The sequence below is a fragment of the Astatotilapia calliptera genome, chromosome 11, assembly GCF_964374335.1.
Source record: "Astatotilapia calliptera chromosome 11, fAstCal68.1, whole genome shotgun sequence".
In the NCBI taxonomy this organism is placed as follows: Eukaryota; Metazoa; Chordata; class Actinopteri; order Cichliformes; family Cichlidae; genus Astatotilapia; species Astatotilapia calliptera.
In genome coordinates this window covers 12,581,342-12,599,815 of record NC_137432.1, presented here as the reverse complement: position 1 = coordinate 12,599,815, position 18,474 = coordinate 12,581,342, and the positions used below count along the sequence as shown (strand labels likewise).

Sequence of the window (18,474 nt, the reverse complement as noted above, 5' to 3'; positions counted from 1 at the left end):
TACTTAAAATAAAAATCACATTGTCCCGACATCCCCGATGTCACATTGTCCCTGTGACATCGGGGAAGTACACTTAGGAGCAGCTTAAGTGGTAATATTCTACATTCATTCCATATGTTTGTATCTCAATTGAACAAAGTTCAATTCCTAAAATTAAAATAACTCAAATAAAAACTTGTTACAACTACAATATGTAGAAAAGCATCTCTGAATATATAATATACATTGACCCAGATGTGCTACAGCAGCAGAAGACCACACTGGATGCCATTCCGATCAACAGATCAAGAAACTGAGGGAGCAGTTTGCACTACATAGTTTGGACAACTGAAGACTGGAAAATGCTGTCAGTTCATATTATTCTTGAGTTCTGCTGCTGTTGTGATATTTTGATACCATGGTAGCATTTACAGGATATTGTTTTATAGTGATATTATACAGGAAAACTGTTACTCAATAAGGCCCATTTACTAGTTGTTTTTCTCTTTCTCTGTGACCCAAGAATTAATGTGTAAGAATCACAGGCTGGTACCTCAAGGTCGAAAATACCACAGAGATCACTTCCTTACTCCCATCCTCCCTTCTTTATCTCTTAGAAAAAGGTTTGTTAAAGGCCAGGTGGTTTGTTTCAGAATTCACTAATGAAAGAACTCTGTATTCTATGTCTAGGAGTGTATTTCCCTGGGATAATCATAAATTGTAGCTGAAATGATAAACTATACAAAGGATACTTCTTTGCTCAGAGGGCAGGAAGACGCTTCCATATTTGGTCTGTACCGGTTTGAACTGAGAATCTGCTGACACACGAACCTTTTTCCTCTATATAAACTGTTGTATGATGAATAAACCTTTGAGTTGGTTTGGGAAGGCAACCTGAAGCAGTCTGTGTTTCCTTGTTCTCCCAAGCTACTCCCGACGTCGTAACTAACCTGCTGAACGGCATACCTGAGTGTTACTTTGAATAATTTTGAATCTTATAGGGTAAAGACAAAACTCTGCTTATAGGTGCCCACGCCTCGGAGGAAAACCGATCCACGGATGACCCGGGACGGAGATTTCTTTCAGCTGCCATACTTGGATGGCAGGGACATGATGCCAGATGTTAGAATTTGGTGTAGACAACATGAAAGGATGGATTGATCCTTCCTTGTATCAACAGTTCATGGTGCTGTTGGTGGTGTAATGGTGTGGGGGATATTTTCGTGGCAAAGTTTGTGACCCTCAGCACCAACTGCGCATCCTGAGTATTGCTTTTGACTATGTGCATCACTGTAGAGTTTCCATCTTCTGATGGCTGATTCCAGCAGGAGCACCCACCATGTCATAGAGTTCAAATCACCACACACTGTTATTTTTACATGACAAGTTCACTGTGCTCAAATGGCTTCCACAGCCACCACAGCCTAAATCCACCAGACCAGCTTTGGGATGTGGCTGAACTGGAGGTTTGTCTTTATGAATGTGCTGCCACCGGAGCACATTCATACTGTGCTCCGCTACCGGAGCTGGAAAGTGAGTTATTCAGGAGAACTCTCCCCAGCATTAACTGCCCTGCTACTGTACCACCTTAATGAACCATGTTGAGGAAAAACATCTTGTGCTTAAGAGTCTGTGTGAAAGTTACCGCATATATGTTCAGTGCAGACAGATATATAGTGCATATGGTTATATAGGTATACATGTCATCCAAAAGTCCCCCCGCCCCCCCTTTCGTGTCACTCTTCACTATATCTATCAAAACAGGACCCAATATAATTATTCTTTAAAGAAAATGAATGTGCAGCCACCAAATCTACAGCAGCTGCATGATGCTATCACATCAACATGAACCAAAATAACTGAGGACTGTTTGCAGCACCTGTTGAAAGTTAAAGTGGGTCCAACACAGTATTAGTGAGGCATAATGGCTAAAGTCTCCTGTTAGTACAAAGTATATAATATGTAGCAGTGGTGTACATTAATGAGTCCAAGAAGAAAAACAAATAAAAATAGTAACAATAGCAATAAAAATAAACTTTCTGTCACTTTTGGCAAAAACCAGCAGTCAATTAGTCAAAGTAGAAATTTCTGTCACCATTTGCTGTGTTGTGCTTTGAACCATTTTCTGGCAGTCTAGATTTCAAGCAGACTCCTGATAAAGATCAGACTTGGGGACGTACAGGAAGCAACACCTTTTTTTTCTCTTTCTGTTCTCATCATTAGCGGACTGCAGAACTTTTGATAGTTAGTTCATTTCTGCACATCTAAAGGGATCACATCAGTAAACGGGGAAAGGGAGCCTTGAAGTGTAATTCCTGACTTGACCTGGTTGGATGAGCCATCACTGAGATATCACAATGTCAGGTAATTAGCTTTCAACATTAATCCACAATTTAGACTATTTAAAGTGTCATGTTTTACAGAGCTCTTGGAAATTTACTTGGGTTATAAAGTGTAGTGTTCAAAGCTGCACGCATTGTCACAGAGATCTAAAACCAAATACTGTGACTGAAACTATGTCAAAGCTACTTCATGATTTCTAATTTCATCTTTAATCTAGAGATCTTATTTTTACTGTTGTTTTTTTAATAGTAGTTAAAAACAACACAACACTGCCACAATGCCTTAATACAACTTTTACAAGTGCTGTTATCTCCATCCATGTATCTGTTATTTTCAGAATAATAATGGTAATATTGTAAAATCATTGTAATAATGTTAAAACCTTTCATCACATCCAAAACAATGCTTACACAAAAAATTACAATAACACAGATAAACAAACCCAATAGTTGATCGTACGTTTATTATGGAATACCATCCTCGTCTAATAATTTTAATCCCAACAAAACCAGTTATCAGATTTGTTACAATAATGGTGCAGGTTTAAATCATAGACAGTGTGAAGAAGATTTTAATCCTATTTTTTAAAAAGAAGCATTTTATGGATTAACGATGTTCCCAAGAGGGAGTACCAATGAGCACCAATAGGTGGCAAAATCAGCCCCACTGTCAACTCCCTGGGGGGCCAAACCAGCAGATGTGAATGGATTATTTGTGGTGCTCATAGCAAAGGAAAACCTCCTTTAAAACAGAAACATGTCATCAGCAATAGGTTGGAAATTCAGGCTGCACTTGATAAGGGTTGAAACGGCATTACGAAACCAAACCTAACACTTTGATGCAATGAGCATTCAAAAATAAATCCAGTTAACCTCTAACCGTAGCATGTGTTTACAGCAGTAAAGAAGTCTTTGATATACTGCATCTTATTTGTTGTAGCCTGTGCTGAAATTAATATAAATAATAATGTTAATAACAAATCTTTCTCTCTCTTTCTGCAGGAGAAAACACCACAGCCTATGATTATTCATTTTACTATGAGTTTCCTAACGACACAGACCCTTCTCCTACCTACATGGGTGATGTAAAGGACTTTAACAAAGTGTTTCTCACCACTCTCTACAGTTTGGTTTTCATCATGGGCTTCATAGGTAGGTGTGTCCTCTTGTGTGTATGCTGTGGAGATTATGAGTTTCTACACATTGCACAGACCTCCTTTTCTGGGAATTTCCAACTTGAGAATCTTTACCTATGCATGTAGGTGTGTGTATGTGAGACACAGATGAAATGCAAAAGAGAGAGAATGTTGTTCAACATGTAACAGTGTGACAGGTACACTTATTGTGTCTTTTCTTCCAAAGGTAACGGGCTAGTGGTGTGTGTCCTGGTGAAGCACCGGTATCAGAGCAACCTGACAGACATCTGCCTCTTCAACCTGGCTCTCTCTGACCTCCTCTTCGTCTTCACGCTGCCTTTCTACTCTCACAACGCCAGGGTCGGTCAGTGGACTTTTGGAGACTTCATGTGCCGTTTGATCTCCGGGTCTCACCACATTGGCTTCTTCAGCAGCATCTTCTTCATGGTTGTCATGACGCTGGAGCGCTACATGATCATCGTGCACGCTCACAGGGTGGCACGTTATCGCACAAAGAGGGCAGCCATCATTCTGACCGTGCTCGTTTGGATGCTGAGCTTGTTTGTGTCTCTGCCGGATTTTATCTTCATAAAGGCAATAGAAGAGGAATCCAAAGGAGTGGAGTGTGACTATCCCGAGGAGAGCAAAGTCTGGGAGCGTTACAGCCTGTTCACCATAAATGTGCTGGGTCTCATCATTCCCTTGTTGGTGATGGTAGGTTGCTACTCCAGAATCATTCCCACGCTGGTGAGCATGAGGACCGCAAAGAAGCACCGCATCGTCAAGCTGATCATCTGCATAGTGCTTGCATTTTTCTTACTATGGGCTCCATATAACATTTCCCTTTTCCTGGAGTTTCTTCAGAAAAGAGGAATAGTCCACAATAATATAACCTGGTTCAAAAATATAAGGCTGTCAAAAACAGTGACCGAGGCCTTAGCTTACACTCACTGCTGTCTGAATCCCATCATTTATGCTTTTGTGGGAGAGAAGTTTATGAGACGAGCCTTGCAGCTGCTGAAAAAGTTGATGCCTGGTTACAGCAGAGATCTGACAAACAGCTCATTCAGGAGGAGCTCAGTTATGTCCAGGGGCTCTGAAGTCACCTCTGCTTCTTTTAAACTATAGAAGGTGGAGGGCAGTTGTAATTGTTTTTGTCATGAATGTTTTAGTGTTCAGTTTCAGTGTTTTTCCTGTTAGTTTTGTTTGTTTGTCACTTTGCCACATAGCACCAGTGTTTTTCACCAGTGTCTCTCCTTTAAAGTTTGTCTGTACACCTTTAGATCCTGCTAATGTTGTTATGGCCATAAGATTTCAAAGGTGTTATAAATGACTGTGAAAAGTGGTTTATTCAAATGTATGGCATTCTGAAGTTGGGAATTTGATGTTAAAGAAACTTTCCAGTGTCGATTTTTTTCTCACTTTTTAAATTTATATATAATATACAGTGGTCTGACCTACTTTTACTACTTTTTACTTTTACATTGTAAATAAATTCTTTTCTTTTGCCTCAATAACTTTGACTCCCATTTCAGATGGGTTTTTGTTTTTGCTCTTTTTTTTACTCTGCGTGCATACTGTACTGTTTTCCAGGTATTGATCTTATGCACACTTCTGTTTTGTATGACACTTGTACCTGTACTTGGACTGTTCATGAATCAAGGCTGGCATCCACTTAGTTCTTGTCCTCATTTTGTATCAGAAAATTTTGTATTTTGTATCAGAATTTTCTTAAATCAAAACATTTTACTGCAGATCTTGAATTTACTCAAAATAAAAATCACACTGGGTTCTTAATTGACCCTGTGACATTGGGGATGTACATTGAAGAGCAGCTTGAAGTGGTCACATTCATTCTATATGCTTTTATCTCAAGTTAAGCAAATTTCAGTTCCTACAATATTTAACTGAGAAAATTCTGCATCCAATCATGAAGTGTGAAATGATCAAATTCATTTGTCCCAGATTAATTTATTAGACAAGTAATTGTTCACTATCATGAAAGCTTTGTAGTTACTGATGAGCTTCTATTAACACAGAATCAAATTATTTTCATTTGAATACATTTTCCCTTTCCTATTTAAATCTAATGATCACGCACGAAGGGACAATTGTTGAAAACGTACACCAACAACTTTGTGTGAGAGAAATGAAGTTGCAGGGAAGCACAAGTACACATATTTGCATAAACTTACCTTATACTTTTAGCTTATCCTACCTTATACATTTCACTTCAGCAAGAGAAAGACTTTATTTTTTTATCCCGTGCATTGACACAACACTGCAAGAGATAAAGAGGTAACATAAGGCTCCGCAGGCTAGGCCCACTATGCTACCCAAGCCTGCCCTGGAAAATGAGCAAGAGACACATAGCTGAAACCTTACTGCCTCGGACGTCGCATCTTGTGTTGAGGAACCAGGACACACTGATGAGAAGTGGGCTACTGAAGTATCAAGGCATAAGTGGACAAGCACTGAGAATAGATGTTGGAATGCTACTACACCCAATATATAAAGTAATGGCAAAATATCTGACAGCTATGTGTTTAAATATCCTTAATTGGCAACTGCTATCACAACTAGAGATTGATGAGTTACAACACAAATGATACAGCAAGGGGTGCTAGCATATCAGGTCAGGAGGGAGATATCATCACCCCACCCTCAAAGATTGGCCACCGAGCCCCAAGAACAATTAGTGCATTAAAGGCATTGAATACAAGAGCAGCTTACCTGAGACACAGGCTCATAGCTAAGGTGGAAACCTGGACACTTCATGGTCGATTACCAAGATTACATTAAGTACACCTGAAAGTCTGCTAAAAGAGATGTGAATGTAGCATTTTGGACAATCCCTACTGCGACCATCACTGAAAACAAGCAGCTGAACGACACAATGGCAACAATGATCCTTGAGATGTTGGCTACAAGATGAACAGCCACATAGAGCAGTGCTCTTTATGAAAAAGAAAGAGATTGGAGGTAAAGATCAAGGCAGCCCGGAGGGAGGTTAGCCAATTCTAAGAGTGGCTTATATGTGTGGCAGAAAGATGCAATAAAGAAAGGGATGTACTAAGAAGTGCAACTAGCTGCCAATAGCTCATGCCCTAGGAGCTCCCAAGCAAGACTCAAAGCATTGGCTAGCTGCTTGAAGAGGTACACCAGAGAGACAGAAGCCAGTAGAGAACCCAGATGTTCTCCACTGAACCATCGAAGATGCAATCCCAGTGGCACTTCACTCCATAAATGTTTGGCAGTGCAAATGAATGAGATGCTAATGGATGAGAGCTAGCCAGAACGGCTAACGCCTATAATACAGTAACTCGAAAAACTGATGTACTATTAGCTTTCAGTGTAAACTAGACATTCATGAATAAATAACAAAAACATATAGGCTGTGTTCAGAAATCAAAGCTGGAAGGCTGCTGCACCTGTCCCTTTAAACAAGAGGTTTGTAAGTAGCACAGAAGGACCCAACTGGAGTAACTTGTTCTGTACACAACATGACAAGTGACAAACACACTCTTTAGCTTCTGACTTTCTCTCTGAGATGTAACCTTACTTTTAAATGCATACATTTTTCACAGTTCTGTTGCTAATCTTGACAATCTGTCTATTTTGCATTGGCCAATTTGTGAAAAACACACAAAATATTGAGAGGAGGAGGGATTTTGTATTTTTTATGGGTCAGAGTAATTTTTCATGTTGTTTTTGAGTTAAAATCTCAAACATTTTTTTTATTATAGAAATGCACTTATTAACAAGCTGAAGGTAATAGCTTTCTTTGAATCAGTTTTTCATTGTGATGCTAAAACCATGTGTTAGCTAGGTAAAAATGCTTATCAAGAGGTCAGCTTGTGTGACAACCAGGCCCCTGAGAATGAGAAATGGTTTTACAGTTATGTGTTTTTGTTCCTTTGTTGGATAAGCAGCTTGTATTAAGCCGTATAGCAATAGCTGGCCCACGAAGCAGGGCTTCAATGTGTTGTCTGCAAAAACTGATCACTCAAAGATTATATCTCTGACAATCCGGTATGCATATTTGTCATAAATGAGTTGTGTGACTAATGCACAGGTTTGCTAGATAAAGACTAGCAAGCTTAAAAAATAGGCTGCCTTTCCTTATCTGGATGATCTAGCATGCATCAAGATTTTTACACTGACTTGCTCACTGTTGCTCAGGTTATCATGCATAAAAACAATTTGTCTTTTAAAAGATATTTTTGGCCTTTTTGAAATTATATCAATGATACATCAGTACAAAATGTAGTCATGGTGGAGTGTGCCGATTGTTCTCAGTTGTTTTTGTGATTTTTAATAAAGGTTACATTATTAAAGCACTTGTATTTAAATGACGCAGTGTTTATTTCTAAACTTGTTTATGTCTCTATCTGAAAAAAATATAGAATAAAATCAAGCCTTTTTTTTACATAACCAGGGATAACCACCCCCATACTGTGTGACAAACAGCCCCATGATGGAATTGGTTGTCACAAAGTGTTAGAGTGTGGTAATTACTTTTTGTTACAGTTAATTGCAAACATGATAAGCAGACCCATTTTGAGCCAACCCGAACCTTAAACTTCAACTTCATGAAGGAAATGGTATTTAAGGATGTTTCAACGACGAATTTTAGCAGTACTAAAATGTGGGCAGACCTTCCCAAAGTGTGGGGCCCAGGGGCGCGGTATGAAAAGGGGAGGGGAAACAAAACGCTTGGACACTGCTAGCATGGGGCGGCCACAGAAATGCAAAGCAGGAAATGAAGCATAACTGAATATGTTTCCAAACCAACTTCATTCTAAGCCAAAGACTAGAAAATATGGTGAAGCATATCTGCCCTTTGGTTTCACCTGCACAAGTGCCAAGGTAGGTCTCCCCTGCAGAATTGGTTTTCGCTGGGCTCTTCAAATCACGGACAAACAGGATCCCACATTCTTGATTTTTAGTTCAAACACTTGTTGTAATGACTAACTACTCCTGACACTTTGGAGATGTTAGCTCTTTATACAGTAAAGTTACAGTGGGATACAAATAATATCAGGCTGATCCTGCCACGATTTGTTCCCCCTGTCTAAATCACGGACAAACAGTATCCTACAGCTGTTTATGTTTTTAAACCCATTTTGCACAGAGAGGCATTTTTTGAAAATGAATTGATAGCAATGTTGAATATTATTACACAGGAAAAAAAACCCAACTACACGTAAAATAATCACACCGTGACGCCTCTGCCTGTCTAAATAGAGGGACAGTAACTGCGTGTGTGTATGTAAGCCTGTAAAAACCGAAGATAGTCAGATTAACAGTATTTTGCCTCTAACTGCTATTCTGCAATTCATCTCATGTAAACAATAACGTGGCGCACAGCGTGACGTGGAAAAAGGCGCATACCTTTGACGTTGTGTGACAAACTCTGTATTCCTCGTCCACACAAAAGGAGTTTTAAAAAATCTCCATTTTCGGTGATTCGAAACGCCGTTTACGTGTGGACAAAACAGCTGCGTTTTCAAAAATACTCGTGTAGCATAAAAGAGTTAGTAGTTTATTTTATTACTACCTGTAATTTATTGCAGATTACTTGTATTTGCTTATTTGTTTACTAAATGTTTGAGGTGTGAAATAAACCGCAATGGAGCAAAATAGGGGTGTGTGTGGTTGGAGGGTGTGTGCGTGCGCGTGCACGTGCGGGGGGGGGGGGGGGGGGCGCGAACATTTTTCTTTTAGAACAAAAGGGGCCCTGGCAAAAAAGGTTTGGGAACCACTGGTCTATGCTGCAAGTAAAGGCAGACAGTAGGAGAGAAGCAGACATACATAAACTGCTAAGAAAACAAGTTGAAGGAGATAATATGTACTGAAAACACAGAAACACGCTCAGTACTCAATACTATAAATGGGCCTTTCTGCATTCCAAGGTTGTCCCTCAGAATTATGTTTTCCCACATAGGTCTAAATGTGTGCATGTGATAATTATAGCTTGATAGCTACAATTAGCTCCACTAGACACTAACAGGATGTCCTGTTTGTGAAGTAATTATCTGAGTTAGTTCACTGGGTTTTCAGTTCTTGTGGTTATTTTTGGTTATATTATGAAATATTTTCATAGTTGCTTGCAGAGATGCCCTTCTTTATATTTTACCAGAGGTGCTATGTTTTTGTTTAACACACCAGTCTCCAATTTAAAAAAAAGCACTAACATTACCTCAGAGGACTGGTTACTTTGTGACTTCATGCATTCACCCATCTGTTTTCCAGTTTTTCCATTTTGTTCTGTGGAATTTGGTGGTTTTGACCAAAAGAGGACTTTAGTTCCTCTTCACAAAGAGCTGCACAGCAGATTAGGCTCCAGAAAGACTTTAAATTCAACTTAAAGTTAAAATGTTGGCGATTTTATTTACTGTGCTGTTTTGTGGCGGCACTGACACCGACAGAAGTTTGCAGTGAAGAGGAAGATCTGTGGTCTCTCACAAAGATCGATGGAGAGGGAGAGAGATTATCCTAACCTATCACAAGAGGGTATTCAAACACAACACCCTCTCAAGTGTAAAATATCTGCACATGTCAGCAAAGCTGCAGTTAAAGTCTGTGTGCCGCTCTAGCCATCTCCTCAAACAAAATGGCTTATACTCTCCAAGCTCGAAATTTCTATCCACCTGCTAAAAAAATACGATAGTTCCAACAAGTTACACTACAGATTTTTGTGTATGCTTTCCTACTATCAACCCGGAGAAGACATTGGAAATAAGACCCCCTTTCTTATTATTTGATGGTGGGTGGAATATTTGCTGTAGAGTAAAAATTGTGGGATTGTTTAAAGAATTTCTCTGTATCTCCATTTTACTGGTTGACTAGTTCACTGTAGCCTTATCAATTACTCAACTGGAAGGAATTTGGGAGATTTCTGAAAAAAAATTTAAGCAATACATTTATAAAAACTTGGAGAAAAAAAAGTAGACAGAGTTATTTTAGCCATTTGATTTGCTGGAAGAACAGTGCCTCTATGACACCCAGTCTGAGAGGATATGGGTATTGAGGAATAACAACAAATAATAAAGAATTTAGATGACGGCAGCATATGTTGGGATGATTCAGTGTTTATAAAATCACATTATTAATAAACCCTTTAACGCTTTAAGCAAAGTCCAACAGTCGTTTTCTGAAGCTGTGTCCACATGTCCTGTCTTTCTCTTTAAAGTTGTATTGCTGTTTGGATGTCAAGCTATATCTTTAACAACAGAATCCTGATAAGGATCTCACTTAGGGCACATACACGAAACAACATGTGCACTTCTGTTTCTGTGGTCCTTATTATCGGACTGCAGACATCAAGACGGTTACTTCACCTCTGCATGTCTAGAGGCATCACGTCAGTAAAAGAGGGAAAAGGAAGCTTGAAGTGGAATTCCTGGCTGTACCTGGAAGAACCTTCACTGAGACATCGCCATGGAAGGTGAATATATTTTAACAGCAATTCAGTATTCGGTTGTCTTTGAAAATTGTTTGCAAAAAGATACAAATTCTATGCATTGTCACAATGTCATTAAAGTTCATCTTAAGGCTTTTGTATTTTCCTGTCATTTAATGTCCTATCATTTAACTCATATGAACTAAATAAGTTATAATAATTCAGGTTTAATTAACAGACCAAATCCTATTTTAGTGTAGCAGGGGTATCTTATGGATTGATGACAGTGGGAAATGAAGGGGTGAGAAACTTCCAAAAATATACCTGTGGGAAAATAAACCCTCATTTATCAATTATCTCTGAGGGGCCAAAATGCCAGGTAACGACAGTTCCGTCAATGATTATCAGTGGTTTTCTCAGAAAAGGAAAAATCACCTTAAAAATACACACAAAAGTAACCTTTGATCGGGCGACTACAGCCAGCACTTTCTTCTCCTGTCGCATCCCCAACAGTCAGCAGCAGGTGTATACAGTAGCAGTTGTGTTTGTGTTTCCTAATAAATAGGCTCTAATCCTGATGCATGTGTGTTGTATCGTAATTGTTGACATTTTAAAAGCTTTTCTCTCCCTTTGCAGGAGAGAACATCACAGAATACACCACAATGTATGATTACAGCACTTTTTTTACTGACGATGGAAACTACAATCCTATCAGCTACAGCGACGTAATGGACTTCATCAGAGTGTTTCTGGCCACTCTCTATAGTTTGGTTTTCATCCTGGGCTTCATAGGTAGGTGCGTCCTCTTGTGAGTATATTATGGGTGTTGGATTGTATTTAAATGATGTATGAAAGTGTGTGTATGTAAGAGAAAGAGAGATGATGTTGTTCTACATGTAACAGTGTGACAAGTAAACTTATTGTGTCTTTTCCCCCAAAGGTAACGGACTAGTGGTGTGTGTCCTGGTGAAGCATCGCAATCAGAGCAACCTGACAGACATCTGCCTCTTCAACCTGGCTCTCTCTGACCTCCTCTTCGTCTTCACGCTGCCTTTCTACTCTCACTATGCCAGGGTCGGCCAGTGGACTTTTGGAGACTTCATGTGCCGTTTAGTCTCCGGCTCTCACCAGATTGGCTTCTTCAGCAGCATCTTCTACATGGTTGTCATGACGCTGGACCGCTACATGATCATCTTGCACGCTCACAGGGTTGCACGTTATCGTACAAAGAAGGCAGCCATCATTCTGACCGTGCTCGTTTGGATGCTGAGCTTGTTTGTCTCTCTGCCGGATTTTATCTTCACACAGGAAACAGAAGAGTCCCAGAAGTTTGGATGTGACTATCCCGAGGAGAGCAAAATCTGGGCTCATTACAACCTGTTCACCATAAATGTGCTGGGTCTCGTGATTCCTTTGTTGGTGATGGTAGGTTGCTACTCCAGGATCATTCCCACACTGGTGAGCATGAGGACCTCAAAGAAGCACCGCATCGTCAAGCTGATCATCTGCATAGTGGTTGCATTTTTCTTGCTCTGGGCTCCATTTAACATTTCCCGTTTCTTGAAGTTTCTTCAGGAAAAAGGAAAAATCCCACATGATGAAACTTGGGAGAAAAATTTAATGAAATCAATAATAGTGACCCAGGCCTTAGCTTACGCTCACTGCTGCCTGAACCCCATCATATATGCTTTTGTGGGAGAGAAGTTTATGAGACGAGCCTTGCAGCTGCTGAAAAAGTTTGTGCCTGGTTACAGCAGAGATGTGGCAGACAGGAGAAGCACAGTTATGTCCAGATCCACTGAAGTCACCTCCACTTACATCTATGGAGGTCAGTTGTAGCCACAGTACTCTTCACCGGTGTCTTAGCTTCAAGGCCTGTCTGCACACGTTTAGACCATTTGAATGAGTATAACCTCTTAGCACTGCCACCTGCTTTACAGAATTTCAAGTCTTTTCTAAACTCTGTGTAATGCTTTTCCTTCGTCTGCTCAGGCCAAATGAAACTTGCTGTTCACGGCAGCCTGTAACAGTTTGCTTTCTTCTTTTACGTGTTTTTAATGAGCTGTGGAAAAAGTGTTTCATTCAAATGTATCGCATTATGAAGTTAAGGTTTAGAAGCATAATTTCCACATTTCACATCATAATGGAATTTGATATGTTTATGTGGAACAAACTTTCCAGTGTTGCCAGATTTTATGCTCTCACTTTTGTATTTCTGTACATTATACGGTGTGCTGTTTTTCATTCTAAACATATTCTAAAATAAACTTTTTCTGATGTTTGTACAAAACCTGTACTTTCATTTATATATTTCAAGCTAATCTCTTTCTAAATTTCAAATATATGCAATTTCTCTTTCTTTTATTATTTCATGATTTCATGATGTATTTGTAAGTACCCTGCAAATGGAGAGATCAAAGTCTTTCATGTACTTATCTCTCATCTTGTTTCTGTGTAACTGTTTTCTTAGGACAATAAATGATACAGCACATCTTGAACTTGAAATGACAGTCATACACTTGGTCATTGAGCATTCTTGTCAGATTCCAAAATTACATTTGAGATATGTACATTTGGTAAGACATGTTAAGTAGTTTCAGATCAATGTATTTATGGTTGCAGCCACCAGTAAACACTAGCATGATTTATTTCAGGCAGGAACTGTGAGTAAGTTCAAGTAAAGTTGTGCAAACTAGGCTCAGTCATTCCTGATAAGCTGAATTTAGTTTTTAGAAATCAGATTATTAAGAGGTATATTTGAAAGGAATAAAAAGGAAACTCCTCATTTGAATATATTTTTCCCCTTTGTCTTTTCCCGCCTCATGTTAACGCATAAAGGGACATTTCTGAGAAAACCACACCAACACCTCTTTGCAGGTTTAACACAATGCGGAGGAAACAGCAAAACCCAGAGTTCACGTTACCAGAAATGAGCTCCGCTGCAGGATTTGACACAAAAAGCAAGCAATGCATATTGGCAGGATGACATGTAAGCTCGGCGCGCAGCACAAGAACATACACATTCAGGAGCAGTGATTTTGGCCAAAAGTGTGGTAAGCGTGTTCAAATTTTTGATTTCTAAACATTTAGTTTCAACTTACTAGACTTACTTCAGCTCGTTCACCTCCTACACCCTTTAACCCACTGTGTAGTTGAGGAATATGCGTGTGTGTATGTGTGTGTGTGTCAGCGCGTAAACACTGTCACCCACAGGAAGTGAGGGTCGGCAACGGTAACAAGTCAGGTGGTTGTGCATCTGTTTATAGTGAAAGGAAAAATGTTTGACATGCGGTTTGAATAGATCACATCAATTTGATTATGGTCACGCCGGCAGGAAGTTTTGAGATATCTATGGATGTATAAGCATTCATCTACAGCCATTCATTATATTTAGCCTGTACTTTGAAAACAGAAGTTAACCTTCTGGGTGGTTTTTACACATAAGCCTCTCTTACATGACTCACTAAATGATGATTCTATCAAAAATGTTCTACTTAAAGGGCAGGAAAGTCCAGTCCACTCTATCAATTCCCTGTTTGAACTAATTTTTCCCTTTGAAGAATTTATCATCACTTTAAAATGTTCATTTGATGAGCAAACTGTTCATTCATCATGCTTGTGGGGAATAGTGTGTCTAATAAAGAGAAGAAATAAACAACATACTCCTTTTCTGTTTCTTGAAGACTGGCTTTAAAGACTTCTGATAGCTAAACTATGGAGGAAATTCTTATGTGACTTTCCACAAGAAAAATTAAATCAGGAGCCAAAAGGTGCCATCATAAAGTAAGTAGGCTTTTTTCTTTTTACACATACATACATATTTATATGTAAAATATTCAGGTGCTTTGGCTTTAAAATAGAATGAGAACAGACTCAAGTTAATGTTTGGTAAGAAATTCAGTAACTACCACAAATGTAGTAGTTATGTAGACATGTTCTGGCATAATATGGCACAAAAAACATAATCTTATAATGATCATAGATGTAAATGTACCTCTTTAAATTATCTGTGATATCTGTTAGACAGCAGAGTGACTGAAGAGTGCGTGGCACTGGGGAAAGGGAACACAAAAGGCATTTGAGGACAAAAACTGAATAGAGGAAGTTTTATGTCTTTTGGGCATTTCTCTCTATCTGTATTGCCACTTTTTAATCTTCTGATGGGCTGAAGAAAAAGGAGGAAAACACTGGAACACTTCATATGTGTGCATGTATGTCAGAGACTCACCCAAAACAATCCAGAACTGGGTTTGAAACTGAAAACATGATCAGACAGGTCCAGCTGCTTGAGTGGTTTGGCTGGTGCTTTTTAAAGCACTGAGCTGCACCTTTTTTAACACCAGACGAACTACTTTTATTTGATTTCCCAACAAGCTGATTTAACAGATTTGGTATTGTTGGTGCCAATTACATCTATATAGTAACAACGGGCAGCCTCCATATTGTTATTACTTGTGTATTGTTTACATCATTTAAATAACTTGAGATGAATATATTGACAATAGTTCAGGTAATTGTTTTTTTCTTTTTTTCTCTTTATGTAAAAGACCACAGTAGCTTTTAAACGTGATGGTGACATTCTCACCTTTTTGCATGACTGTTGTACTACATTGACCAAATTTCCTTTTCTGTCTCACAGCTGTACCACCATGTCAGATAACGGGACCTTTAACTACTCAGAAATGTATGACTATGATTACAATGATACCTGCAATCCGGATTCAAGTTCGGATTTCATTGGATCCATGGTCTTAACAGTGCTTTGCTATGTGCTGTTTTGTGTTGGTATTCTAGGTATGTATCTTTTTTTTTCCATACCAGTTCTATGTAACACAGCATTTATAAACCAGCCCCGATAAGGCTTTTTGAATACACAGACATAGCTTGTACGATAGCCCAAGACTCAACTCTGTATACTGAAGCACAGAACTCATCAATAAAGTTCATGCATGCATCAGACTTTCACATACGTTCTGTTCTAAGATTAATATCTGAATTTATTTCACAGGAAACAGCACAGTCCTGTGGGTCCTCCTGCGACATGTTAAGCTCAGAACTATGACTGATGTATGTCTTCTCAACCTGACTCTGTCAGACCTCTTAGTGGCTGTATCACTGCCCCTCTGGGCCCACAGTTCCCAGAACCTCGGCTTATGCAAAATAAAAACAGGAGTTTATCAGGTAGTTATTTTCTTTCTCACTTTCTTTCTCTAAATGGAAAACCTCATGTGTACCATAATAACACATGGAATGCATATTCATTATTGGAACAACTGAAGCACTTCAACTTTCATGATTGACACGTCGATACCGTGCCTTCTTCAGAGCCAAGGCTGCGGTCCACGAGATTTACAAAACAGATAATCTGGAGTCTGTTGAATTTGAAATGTTGCAACTATGACTGACGAACTGCAACTTCCTCATGGCTTTGCCATGTCGCTGGCGAAGACAAAGAGATGATTATTCTTAGGCTCATCAAAATCAATAGTTTTCGGTTGTATTGAATCATATGTACTACCAAAAAGTAAAGTTTATATATAAACGAAGTAATCCGAATGGGCTCCTTTGTCAAGATGAAAATTTTTTTATGTTACTTTTTTTTTTAAATAAGTGAAAGTTTAACCAGTTTACTCACATTAATTACTTCATATTTTAGTCAAAAGAAATGATTTCTGTTTTCTGAATGCAAAATTCCCAAACAATTACACCTGTGTAGTTGTTCGATTCTCTAAAGCTCAGGTGATGCGTGAAGCAACTGCTGGGTAATGTCAGATTTGTGAAGAACCTCACTGACGCATTTAAAGCCTCATCAAAGGTTTCCTCATCTCATGTCACATCCTGTTCTAATTTTACTTCCTCTCTTCTTCCACCCAACAGTTAGGCTTCTACAGTGGGACCTTGTTCGTGACCTTCATGAGCGTGGACCGCTACCTGGCCATCGTCCATGCCGTGGCAGCCATTCGAGCCCGGACACGTCGCTACGGCATCACAGCCAGCATCATTATTTGGGCGATATCTGTCACTATGGCAACCCCTCGGGTAGTATTTGCCTCCTTGGAGTCTGATGATAACGTCTCAGAGTGCCAGCCCATCTACCCAGAAGACACAGAGCATTTCTGGAAGTTGCAGCGCAACTTCAGTGAGAACACAGTGGGCCTTTTTCTGTGCCTTCCCATCATGATTTTCTGCTATGTGAAAATCCTCATTGTGCTGTCAAAGTCCAGGAACTCTAATAGGAACAAGGCTGTGAAGCTGATTTTCATCATTGTGTGTGTGTTTGTGGTATGCTGGGTTCCCTATAATGTTGCAGTTTTTTTCGAAACACTGGAGGTGTTTGACATAAACCTGGGACCCAACCCCTGTGTGAGTTCAACAGCCCTCAACACTGCCATGAGCATTGCTGAGATTATCGCGCTGTCCCACTGCTGTGTAAATCCAGTGATCTACGCATTTGTAGGAGAGAAGTTTAGGAAGTCATTGAACAAGGTGATGGCTAAATACTTTGGTTGGAGTTACCCAAGCAGTGGTCCTTACAGCCACAGAGATACCACAGACAAAGAAACCTCCAACACACCTGTAAGATCAGAGTATTAAAAATGGGTTATGTGCTTTGCTGATGGGTGTAACTGTTTCCGCAGCACTGGATTTTTTTTTTTATTTGAAACTGAGAGACTACAAAGATCACAAATTGTGTGTGTGTGTGCGTGTGTGTGTGTGTGTGTGTGTGTGTGTGTGTGTGTGTGTGTGTGTGTGTGTGTGTGTGAGCGCACGTGTGTGTGAACGCATGTCTGTGGTTAGTACTTCTGAGTGGTGTAAAACAATTCTCAAAACCAATTTGCAGTTACAAGCATTCAGTTTTGAAACTGCTTAAAACAAAACACATGCATCAAAACATAAATGTCGTGTTTATTCACAGTTTGTAACACAATCTTATTTTTGAAAAAATAAAATTATTGAACAAAAAAAACCCTTTCGTCATTCTTCTTTCCTTTTACAGTAAGAGGAAAAAAGTCTCTGAAGTGTGTTAAAGGGTGTTACCAACAGTGTGTTTTTGCAGGGTAAGATAGACGCATAGCAACCCTTTATGATGGAAGCGGCAAAACCACTTTCACTGCTGTAATTCCTGTCAGAAGGTTATTATTATTTGAAAAGAAGTGTTCAGATCTGAGTTCATGTGTCATCTAACAACAACATGTCTGAGTAACACAAGGCATTGTTGGGGCCTACGAGGTGAATTTAAATGTTGCACAACAATATTAAGATCTGGTCACACAGAAGGTTTCCTCTTTAAATTTTAGTCAGAAGTCTACCCCTAACTCAAAGAAAGAAATGCATTTAGCAGACACGATGCTATTCTGAAACCATTGTCTGTACAGGGTGCACTGCTGGCTGTGGCGGTAGTATCACTTCTGTCAGGCAAAAAAAAACAAAAAACCCACATGCAAGCCTCCAGCTGTGTGCGCCTGCAGGTCTGGTCAGAGTCACCTTGCATATTTAAAAGTTTGCATATATGGACTTGTGGTTCTATAGCTGCACAGACTGTGGGCTTTTGCACTGCGTGTTTCGAAAACAGTCTCAGGAAACTATTAAACCATACATCTCACATCGGAAC

The 18,474-nt window shown here is 39.4% G+C and overlaps 3 protein-coding genes across 4 annotated transcripts; all 3 read left to right on the top strand.

Annotated features, from left to right (window-relative positions):
• The first annotated feature begins 1,780 nt into the window (after positions 1-1,780).
• Positions 1,781-5,286, top strand: LOC113032582 (C-C chemokine receptor type 2-like). Its single transcript, XM_026185572.2, has 3 exons — positions 1,781-2,343; positions 3,324-3,473; positions 3,684-5,286. Exons 1-3 carry the CDS (start codon positions 2,337-2,339, stop codon positions 4,583-4,585), a joined length of 1,059 nt encoding a protein of 352 aa, XP_026041357.2. The 5' UTR covers positions 1,781-2,336; the 3' UTR covers positions 4,586-5,286.
• Positions 5,287-9,633: 4,347 nt separating this feature from the next.
• On the top strand, positions 9,634-13,376 carry LOC113032065 (C-C chemokine receptor type 2-like). The gene is made up of 3 exons (XM_080307809.1): positions 9,634-10,907; positions 11,499-11,654; positions 11,803-13,376. The coding sequence occupies exons 1-3, from the start codon at positions 10,901-10,903 to the stop codon at positions 12,699-12,701; spliced, it is 1,062 nt and encodes a 353-aa protein (XP_080163935.1). The 5' UTR covers positions 9,634-10,900; the 3' UTR covers positions 12,702-13,376.
• A 374-nt stretch (positions 13,377-13,750) lies between these two features.
• On the top strand, positions 13,751-18,051 carry LOC113032584 (C-C chemokine receptor type 2). Of its 2 annotated transcripts, XM_026185573.2 has the most exons (5): positions 13,751-13,915; positions 14,546-14,645; positions 15,502-15,656; positions 15,871-16,043; positions 16,740-18,051. In XM_026185573.2, the coding sequence occupies exons 3-5, from the start codon at positions 15,512-15,514 to the stop codon at positions 17,454-17,456; spliced, it is 1,035 nt and encodes a 344-aa protein (XP_026041358.1). In that variant the 5' UTR covers positions 13,751-13,915; positions 14,546-14,645; positions 15,502-15,511; the 3' UTR covers positions 17,457-18,051. The 2 variants fall into 2 exon arrangements, with proteins under 2 accessions (XP_026041358.1, XP_026041359.1); XM_026185574.2 differs by lacking the exons at positions 13,751-13,915; positions 14,546-14,645 and having other exon boundaries at positions 14,830-15,656.
• The last annotated feature ends 423 nt before the right edge of the window (positions 18,052-18,474 follow it).

Coding starts and splice junctions, on each gene's coding strand:
- LOC113032582 (XM_026185572.2), top strand. Junction 3,474..3,683: donor TTTCATCATGGGCTTCATAG/GTAGGTGTGTCC, acceptor TTTCTTCCAAAG/GTAACGGGCTAGTGGTGTGT.
- LOC113032065 (XM_080307809.1), top strand. Junction 11,655..11,802: donor TTTCATCCTGGGCTTCATAG/GTAGGTGCGTCC, acceptor TTTCCCCCAAAG/GTAACGGACTAGTGGTGTGT.
- LOC113032584 (XM_026185573.2), top strand. CDS start 15,512: ATGTCAGATAACGGGACCTTTAACTACTCAGAAATGTATGACTATGAT. Junction 15,657..15,870: donor GTTTTGTGTTGGTATTCTAG/GTATGTATCTTT, acceptor TTTATTTCACAG/GAAACAGCACAGTCCTGTGG. Junction 16,044..16,739: donor TAAAAACAGGAGTTTATCAG/GTAGTTATTTTC, acceptor TCCACCCAACAG/TTAGGCTTCTACAGTGGGAC.